This window comes from Glycine max, chromosome 11 (assembly GCF_000004515.6).
Source record: "Glycine max cultivar Williams 82 chromosome 11, Glycine_max_v4.0, whole genome shotgun sequence".
In the NCBI taxonomy this organism is placed as follows: domain Eukaryota; kingdom Viridiplantae; phylum Streptophyta; class Magnoliopsida; order Fabales; family Fabaceae; genus Glycine; species Glycine max.
In genome coordinates this window covers 16,262,549-16,273,120 of record NC_038247.2, presented here as the reverse complement: position 1 = coordinate 16,273,120, position 10,572 = coordinate 16,262,549, and the positions used below count along the sequence as shown (strand labels likewise).

The 10,572-nt window shown below is 26.8% G+C and overlaps 1 protein-coding gene across 1 annotated transcript; it reads right to left on the bottom strand.

The window, feature by feature from the left end:
* Nucleotides 1–648: 648 nt before the first annotated feature.
* LOC100801688 (uncharacterized) lies at nucleotides 649–2,130 on the bottom strand. Its single transcript, NM_001254124.2, has 2 exons — nucleotides 1,386–2,130; nucleotides 649–1,065 (listed from the first exon to the last, which is right to left on the bottom strand). The coding sequence occupies exons 1-2, from the start codon at nucleotides 1,789–1,791 to the stop codon at nucleotides 878–880; spliced, it is 594 nt and encodes a 197-aa protein (NP_001241053.1). The 5' UTR covers nucleotides 1,792–2,130; the 3' UTR covers nucleotides 649–877.
* Between the last annotated feature and the right edge of the window lie 8,442 nt (nucleotides 2,131–10,572).

The window sequence follows — 10,572 nt, the reverse complement described above, 5'->3', positions numbered from 1 at the left end:
AGAGAGACACCTCCACAGAGGAGGTGCAGTCCTTGACATCCCCAGGCACAGGGCCTGGCGGCGCAAGGCCGTCATAGGGTCACAGTCGACAATGATGATACGGCAACACGATGCGACCTTGTTGGAGTTGGCCAACAGAAAAAACATAACAAGACGGATGAAGATGACGATGAGAATATTTAAATAAATTAACAATGAAAAGAAAGAAATAATGAGCAAAAAGGAAACAATCCTCGCTGACGACCAAGGTACAAAGTTTGGTGGAAAGAAAAGTTTAAAGGAGACGCATAAGAAAAAAGGAAAAAAAAAAGTGCGATAATGAAAAGTCAAAAAATAAGGATAATATTATGTTTTTACTTTTGTTAGACACTAGAAAAAAAAGTTATAGAGATTTATTAAGTTACAAATTTTTTGGTATTTGTCTCGTTCGATTGTTTTTCTTTTAATTAAAGATTAGATAAATATTTTTGTGTTATCTAGTCCCTTATATGTTAGGGGATCAAACGCATCCAAAAACTTCTTTTTTTATTTCTAAAAGAGACTAAAGCTATTATATATATTTTTTTATAAAATATAGTATATAAATCAATCATACCTTAACTATGCCTTAAAAAAAAATCATACAATAACTATGAAAGAAAAGTGATAAATGATATCCCGACATCTAAATGTCAAACATCAGTGACTTTTATTACGCAAGAGTCTAGACATTATACCCGTGTCAAACATCACAGACGTATTTTTTTACAAGCAACAGCAGGCCATTCACTCACTGATGCATTCTAAAATTAAAATTAAAAATAATAAAAAAATATCTCCAAATAACATGTGGCTGGCATGGGCAAACACTAGTAGCCTCCAATAATAATAATAATTTTTACCGAGAGAAATCCATGAACCTTAACCAACCAAACGCGCCACCCTTGTTCGTTTTGTCAGCCTCTCTTGAACACGAACCAAACGGCGTCGTTCCACTACCCTCGTCCCCATTACCACCACACTTCCTCGGACACAGAAAAAAGTTTCTCGATCCAATATCCATCAGCTTCTCCTCCCTATCCAAACCTGCACACACAACAATAACATCTCAATTTTCCCTCCAACAAAAAAAATTAAATTAAATTAAATTTAAGTTTAGAGGGTTACAATTTGCATAATGAGAGTTTACATCAAAGAATTAAACTGAAATTCCAATTTTAATAAGAAAACAACGCAACAGAAACTCTATCTATATATTTCATAACCTCTTTTATGATCAGTCCACTTGATGTATTTATCATGTGTTCTGTGGTACTTCTAGTACCTCTTTCTAATTTTTCTTTTTGCCGATTTAAAAAAAAAAATCTCTTTTTTCCTTTTTCTTTTATTAAAAGAAGCTTGCTTACTTTGTAGGCTGAACTGAGAATAATGGAGGTCGAAGTGCGAAGGGTCGTTCGACGGTAAAATTGGCCGGCGACCTTCCTTCACGTATTGCCTCACCGTCACCGCCACTAAATCTCCGACCGTCGATTCCGGCGTCATCACAACCTGCACCGGTCCCAAGCTTCCCATGGGAGTAACCTTCAACAACAACTTTGGCGGCTGTTTTGGCACAACATCCGTCGCCGGCGTCGCTAAAGCCGCGCGGTGCCTCTCCGACAAAAGATCCGGCACCGTCTTCGGCCGCCGGATCGGTTCGCCGGACATGGAAGGCGGCGATGAGTGACCGTAGAAGGACGACGATTTCTTTGTCAATTTCTCGCGGCGGTGAGGCTCGCCGTGTCCGTTACGGTTGTTCTTCGAATTAGGCATGGTGGAAGTAACCGTTAAAAGAAAACAATATTTGCAGGGAGGGGTAAAGTTGGAATTTGAGGATTGGCTCGGCTGGCTTGGAGGCTTTGTATCTCAATCGACGGCACCGAAAGTATGTGTGGAAGCCAAGAGCTTCGGCTCTCTGGCTGACGCCGAATGGAAGCTATCATAACCAGAAGGGTATAAGCGTAAATAGGGCACTGGAAGGGCTTAAAAACCAGAAAAACGTGAAAGAAAGGCAATAGAATAATATGAAGATGGTAGGGCAACGGCGGCGCTAAGAACACTGTCTCTGTGTTTTTTATGCGTTTGGGGTTTTTAAGGAAGAGACTTGGGTTTGAGGGAGTAGCAGTGGTTGGGTTAGATTTTATAGAGAGGGAGTGGACACGTGGGTGGGTGTGATTGACTGGGGCCAAACGCGGTTGACGTTTGATTTGAGAGAAGAGGAGATGAGTGAGGTGAAATTCACAATAACACGTGGAGAGTTTTGTAGAAGATTCGTAATGGCTCCACTCCCTAAGAAAATGGCTCACTGAGTCACTCACCGTTGAGGAATCAAACGGAATCAAAGTCCATCATCTTCAAACAATACTATTAGCTAGCCCTGTTTTTTTTTTTTTTCTTCTTCTTCTTCTTCCTGGATTTTTTTTTTCAATTAAATTAATGTAATTAAAAGACCCAATAATTAAGGAAGATAATATTGTTGTTGTTTTTTTTAAAAAAAATAGCAGGCTAAAGTGTTAAATAGATTCAAACAGTCTTTTGGCTGAAACTGAAATTACAAATTACTCTTTTGAAATTCGAATATAAGAAAAAGTATGTGGATCTAAAATTTCATATACTAATTTAGATTTTTTTATCTTTTTATTTTTTTAACGATAGTAACCATATTGTTTTTAAAATGAAAAAAAATCATAAAATTAATTTTTTTATCAATTGGTATTTTTGGTAGTTTAGGTAGTGAAATTCCTCTCTCTACATGTAAATCAAATGCTTTAAACATATGGTTCTTAGTTGGTTTTTTTTTATATTGAAAATGAGATATTTATTAAATATGATGAGGGATCCACTCAAATTTTGCATGTTAAAAATTAGTTAAATTATAATTTTGCTCCCTCTAATTTTTTAACTTCATAAATTCATGATTCTGGTATGCTTCAATTTTAACGGTAACATTTGGTCTATCTGTTTCTATAAATTGATGATTTTGGCCTTCCTAATAGATTATTAACAAATAATTTTAATTATTTAAATTATTAAGTTAATTATAAATTAATCAAAACTATTAATTATTAAAAAAATTAAATTTTAAAAAAATATTAATCATATTTTTTTATTACATTGGGTTATTTTTCTTCTTCCTAAACATCTCTTTTATCTTTCACGATCGCAGTAACTTTACAAGCAGTAACACATGTTAGGGCTCATAATATTTTATTAAATTTGTCTAATGATTTGTAATTTTTATTTAATTTAATATCTCTAATAATTACACTTATTAATTAATGATCTATCATAGAATCAAAATCACAAATTTATAAAATTAGGGAGATCATATGTTACAGTTAAACATTAAAGGGAGCAAAATTATGGAATTCGAAAATTAAGAGAAGCAAAATTATAATTTAACCTAAAAATTTTAGGCAATAAAAGAGTTTGTTTTCTTAACATTTCTTTAAATTAAAATAACTAGTCTAATTTAGTGTGTTTCGAATGAATGGATCTTGCTAACCATTGTCTTTAATTTATTAATCGATGTCTAAAGACACTCGTTAACATTTGCATTTATAAGTCATGGGAGTAACTTTTATATTATTTTTAATTTTTAACATATTATTAATCATTCAATTTAAATTTTAATAAATATATTTTAGTATGCCAAAAAATATATTTTAGTGTGTGTATTATAATTGATTTAAGATTTTATTGAAAATAAAATAAATATAAAATTTACATTAATTATTTGAATTATTCAACATAAATGAATATGTGGTTGTCACATGATATCATCTCATAGAATAAAACTTTATTTTATATATATACAATATATAATTAATTTAAAGGAATAAATTATATTGAAAATTTTACTAATTTCTTATATTATTGAAAAATAATATATAATCAATTAAAATGTCTTCAAATATAGAAATTATTTATTGATAAAATAATAGATATAATTAAATATAATTAATTTTCATACAACTTTAAATTTGACTTTGACAATATTACTCCTAAAGTCAAATAAAAAAATTTCTATAAAAAATGTACCTCCCCTAAAAAAATGTACCATAAAAATATGTTCAATTATAGGTTACAATTACAATAATATAATTATGTTTATGTTTTTATCAGTGAATTTATATTAACTTGTTAAAAGGTATAATTACAAAAAACGTGGAATCAAAATGTATTATAAATCTAAAGTATAATTTATACGTTGTAAAATATTTTTTTTTTACAAAATTTTAAGTTTTAATATAATTTATAAATTTAGAAGTATTTATTTATTATAAATTTTAGTTATATAAAATATATATTTTTTAAAGTAGAGGCTATAATACTATTTTGTATTTTAGTACATGCTAAAATACTAGCTTATTTTTAAAATGAGACTACAAAATAAATTAAACAACTAGCATTTTTAATAAACATGAAATAATTTTTATTTTAAAAAATATTATACACTGATAATATAACTTTTTTTACATAATCGTTCAATAATAATAATAATAATAATAAAAACAGATGCATGAAGAAAAGGTCGGAAAGATGCCCCACTAACTTTTCAAGTTATATATCACACACATATAAATCTACAATATTTCAAAATTCAAGGTGCCCCAGCCCCCTACAATATATTATTATAAAAAGAAAGTCAATTAATTAATGATAAATCTACCCAACTACCCGTACTATATTAATGCCAATTGTTATTAAATCAAATATTAAACATAATATTACAAATCAAAATTAATTATGATGTATATTTATGCTTTAAAAATATTATGTTATATTTTTAATGTTGTATATTTATCTATAAATATTATCCCTATTACCTAAAATTGAATTCGTCCACTCATCGTTGTTAATAAATTTATTAATTTTTAAAATAATTGTCTTAAAATAACAAATAATAACATAAAACTATTCTACCCTATTAGTCATTAGTGATGCATTGGATAAAAGTTAGACGGCAAACATAATGAACACAAACACGCAAAACTCATTAACGACGGACCCTCTCTTAGCAATTGAAGTGGCAACTCTAAATGATTTTTTTTTTAGAGAAACTCTGAACGATTGTTTCTTTAAATGTTGTCCAATAATAAATAGTACAAACAATTTGCACAAATCTCGTCCACAAACTTAAACACGATACTCCTCCCACTAATAAAAGTCCTTACAACCACACAAACAAACGTTGTATTCGTGGAAACTTTAACATAATTTTCTAAGCCATGTAATCATCATGAAGAAAAATGCTTATATTTCGGATGAGAATTCTAACACGAAACAACTTTGTTTACAAAATGTACATTATATGTATTAAAAACAGTACATGTATTGATAATGTAAATAATTTTTACCATAAAAAAAATTAAAGATAAAAAATGTAAATAATTTTTTAGTTAAATGATTATGCATAATGTAAAATTAATATTATTTTTTATGAAATTTTTTCATTATCTAAAAAATTTATTTGACTGTTTAGTATATAATTTTTTTTAGTAACTTATAATGTTTTTTGAAACGTTATTTGAAATAATATTTTTAAAATGTTAATTTCTAATTTTTTATATTTTCTTTCATTATTATTCTTAATATATTTATTCAATTTTTTATTTTTTTTTAAAATAAATCATGATTATATCATTTTTCTGTCATTTTATATTTTTCAGTTATTTCAATGACTAATTTTATTAATACTTATAATTTAATAGGTTTCAACTTTCAATTTACAGACTAACTTTTTCAGCTCCTAACTAAATTTTTTTTTGCTAGTTTTTTTCAAACATAGAGAGATGAATTTGATTGTTTTATACGTGAATATACTCTAATTTATTTGAGTTTAAATTGTTGCAGATATTTCATTATCTGAGTTTAATTTTAGTATTAGTGTAAGAAAATTTACAATATCAATTTTTGTTGTTGCACATATATATGATTGCAAAAGAGTATCCTGATCGGTTATCAAAATATTTTAAATTCCTCCAAGAAATCTATTGGCACTCATAGGTGGCCAGTGTCCTCTTCTAATAATTTTTTCTTATGCATTTATCAAAATTCAAATTCCTAATCACATACTTAAGGAATGAAAACCTCGATCAGTTGTACTAACCATTAATTGTTGGTACTATCAATTTATTAGAATTCATTTTAATATAACTTAATTAATTAAAAAGCACCGACTGTAAACAAACTTTTACACACTCATCATCCAATAACATCTTATCATACATTTTTCTTCTTCTTTTATAGCAAGTCACTTAAAAATCATCTCAATCATGATTTATTAATTATCAATGCAAAATTTTTACACTTACGTATTACAATTAAGCTCTTAATAGTTATATTGCTAAAATCAATAATTTAACCTGACATATATACCAATTTATAATTCGATGAGAGTGTTAAAAACATTTACATTTTTAACGTGCTTTAATTAAATTCTTATTTTTATTCTGCATGTCTTTGTTTAATATGTTTTGCAATTCAGTCATTAATGCATTAAATACTTTGAAAATCAATGAAATGCGTTTTCCCTCGTACAACAAGTGTTTTTTTTTTGGGGGGGTATTTAAAGAAAGCAATATTATAAAAAAAATCTTTCGATATTTAAAGTGACTGTATATTCAAGACCCCAGTTAAATATTACTAATCATGATCTACGCTCGATGTGTACATTTTAAGACAGAATGGAAATGTAGGTGGGAGTGTTGGACGAAGATGATCTTGTTGGGGTTTTCAACAGTGATATGCTGAGGTTATTCAATCTCCAGTTAAGGGAATAATGGATGTATTGAGGTCAAATCCAAGCAAGTAGGATCATAGGCATTGACGGTTGATTTAATGTTTTAGTTGGGTGATTAAGTAGGAGAAAAAGAAGAAAAATGTTTGATCTCTCCTGTTAATAAAAAAAATTAATAAATTAATAATTAATGTATATATACGAATAAAAAAAATTGACTACTCTTATTAGGGTTTGCTGGAACAAATTAAAGACTATATTTTTGGTGGAATTTCAGCTCTGGCGGCAACACCACCGTTGCCACTGAACAAATTAGAGGAATTCAGTTTCATTAGATTTAAAGATTGATATTCTCCAGTAAGTAAAATTTATTTTGAGACAATTACAATTAATTGAATATGTGTTTCATTTATATTTTGAATGAGATTTAATCTATCATTCAAATAAAATAAATTTTTAAATTAATTTTCTATTCCTCTAATTTATTTTTTAGATTTAATTTAGTTTATTACCTCTTTTTTTAGTTTAATTTAATTTTTTAATTTTTTAAATTGATTCAATTTAATCTTTTCTGTTTAAATGGTAAGAAATTAGACTTTGTAACGATTTAAAATATCCCTAAATAATTTTAATTGACACAAAATGTATTTTTTTTTCAAAATGTAAATTGATTTAAAAAATTAAAGAATTAAATTGAACAAACAAAACTAAAAAACCAAATTGTATCCGTTTTATAAATTAGATTACCAAATTGAATCCAAAGAAATTAGAAGATCAAATTGAACATAAATAATAAATTATAGGAAAAAAATTAATTTATCCTAAAATAAATACTATTAAACTAAATTTGAAATATTATCTCTAGAAATAAATTAATTAAAAATAATAATTTTATCAATTTTTCAAACAACCACACCTCCACGAACCTACTAGAAATTCTATCCAAACTCTGAACTATGTTAATTATCTTCAGGCGCATTAATTAGAAAACAGCTTCTTATGTTGTACGTATGCTTAGGCTCGGAATATTCAATACTCAACATTTGTTCACAGTCATAGCCTCCCTAGCCAGCTGCCAAGATTTCTTATGCAAAATGGTTATGGCAATTGTGTTTGTTTTGCACAGTTAAAAGTATGCAACTCGATCGCATGTGTGCCACGATTTTTATTAATCATAAGGTTTGGCAGTTTTTTTTTTATTCAAGGTTTGGCAGGGTTTGAAACTTTGGATTATATTAATTCTTGAATATGAGACAAAACCTACCATATTTGTATTTGCTTTTTTTAGGATGTTGAGTATACTCTTTCCTAAACACATTCATATATATACTAAAAGATTGTACATATATAGTCTGAATTACCGTGTATCTCATAGAATGTAATCAGATTAAAGAAAGAAAAATAAATAAAATCAAGGGCATACATCATCATTATTATTATTAATATTATTATTTTGAAAGGATGTAGTATTGATTTGTGTGGAGAGAGAGTTTAAAAAAAATAAAAACAAAAAAATGGCTTTTAAGTGTTGATTCTAGACATTTCTTTTTTTACTTTTCTTAATTTGTGAATTTATAAATCAATGCTATGTTATATTTCTGTTTTCTTTTTATTAATTATTAAAAACTTGGAATGAAGAACTTAATTTTAACAGTTGAAAAATCAAATTTATGAAAATCATAAATAGACCAAAGTATTAGGGGATAAAAATATAATTAATTAAGAAAATAAAGTAGAGTCTTGTTTATTTATGGGTTTCATCTTTTTGTTGAAACTCAAATTTTTAGTTTTTTTTACCTGTGCATTTAAAGTAAATAAAAGTATCAAGTCATAATCACTAAGTAAAAATTAAAAATGCAGTAAAAAAAATAAAGATCAATAACGATAATTGCAACAAATATACGCGCATGTGAATTAACTATGTACCATAAAAATGTGAATTAAATCATAAAAGAAATGTGAATTATCGAACAAATTTGTTTCAAGTGATGAATATCTGACGTCTGTGATGTTAAAAAAAAGTGAATTAACTATTTTTAATTAATGATTATGACTTTTAGTGTTTCCCTTATCTTTAGTGACATCGAATCATCTTTGTTTCTCTGAAGATTCTTTTTTTTTTTTTTACAGGATTCTCTAAAGATTTCTATTCAGACAACCATTCGAAATATGTATTTTATTTATTTTATACACTATAATCTTTTTTTTTCTTCTAAAAATTGCTGTTTGCCTGTTTAATTGCACGCCTAGATTATGGATCAACAAGCTTCAAATAAACAAGGGTGAATAATGATTTCAAAAGTGGTTGTGACTTGTGGTGATAGTTATTTGTGAGACAATGACGGTGGGCTACCATTAGACCAATAATGTCTATTGAATGATCAAATCAACGAGTTATTGTCCGATGAAAGGAAGTGAGTGTTTGTCAAGTTGTGATAATTTTCTCCATTAACAATACAATTAGGTCATTTCTAGAAATTTTAATGACTTATATAAATTTTTGGATTGATTCTTAATTTCGTATAATAAATTAAATTTTAATTTATTCTTATAACTATTTGTTCCAAAAATCACATTCTCATGTCTCATATTATTTAGAGTCGAAGTCAATAGTCATTTATAAACATCTTTTCCTTTAAATCAATCAAAACGTATTTTATTAAAAACAAAATTATGATCTTTTATCAAACAACCAAGGAAACAATACTTCCATTATGAGGATTCTAATGATGTCAGCTTGGACTTGATGCCGAAACACTATTTAAATTGAAATTATTAATTAAAAGTTTATAATCAAGTAAATTTAATATGAAACAGAGTTTATTTATACCTTCAACAGTTGTCATATGAATATAAAATTACTAGAAACCTTCTATTCTTACCATATTAACCTTAAGGGTGTGTTTGGTAAAAAGAAAAATAAGAAGAAAAAAAAATAGACAGGTTCTATTTAGACCATTTATATTCTTCTATTTTCATGTTTTCTATTTCCATCATTCCAATCAAATACACTCTAAAACATTTATATTCTATTTAGACCATTTATATTCTATTTTAATTCAAATACCTCTCCTCTATTTTCATGTTTTCTATTTCCATCATTCCAATCAAATACACTCTAAAACAACCATAATTTTGTGGCCAACCTAGTTACTTACATGATAATTAGTATGAAATATATAGAAAATATGTTTGGTTTGAGTTTAAAATATGTTGTTGCATTAAATATTTGTGATGAGACTTTTGGTATTTATAATAATGTTATTCGTCTCAAGTAATTATTATGTCTTGTAAAAATACTTATATTCTTTTAGCCAAAATTCATATATGACATACATGATTAATATTAATTATGATCAAATTTTAATTATATAATTAATTTTTTGAGTAATATAAAATCAGTTGATTTATATCTATAAGGTATAGCTTAGTTGACAATACACTAAATTGATGACAAATAAACTAAGTTTGATTGCCGCATAATACAATCTTAAAAATAAAGGATGAATTTTAAGTGTAATTAAATTTCGAACTAAAATTTAGTTTTATAATTGACCGAAAGAACAAGAGTTTATAAAAATACTTTAAATTATACCCACAAAAAAATCCTAATTAAAATGATTACCAAACAAATCAACTAATTTATAGTTGAGCTGAATTAGTTTCTAAAAGCATTTATCAATACATTAATTATGCAAATTATTTATTATAAAAAATTTAATTATAATATCCATAAAAAAAATATTTGTTGGAATGAAATACATAACTTTGTTCCTTTTAAAAAAATTGTTTTCTTAATTAAAATTGAACAG

What these genes read in the sequence shown, in the direction of transcription:
- LOC100801688 (NM_001254124.2), bottom strand. Translation starts at nt 1,791, where the DNA reads ATGCCTAATTCGAAGAACAACCGTAACGGACACGGCGAGCCTCACCGC. An exon ending in TTCTCAGTTCAGCCTACAAA is followed by an intron (nt 1,066 to 1,385) that starts GTAAGCAAGCTT and finishes TTGTGTGTGCAG; the next exon opens with GTTTGGATAGGGAGGAGAAG.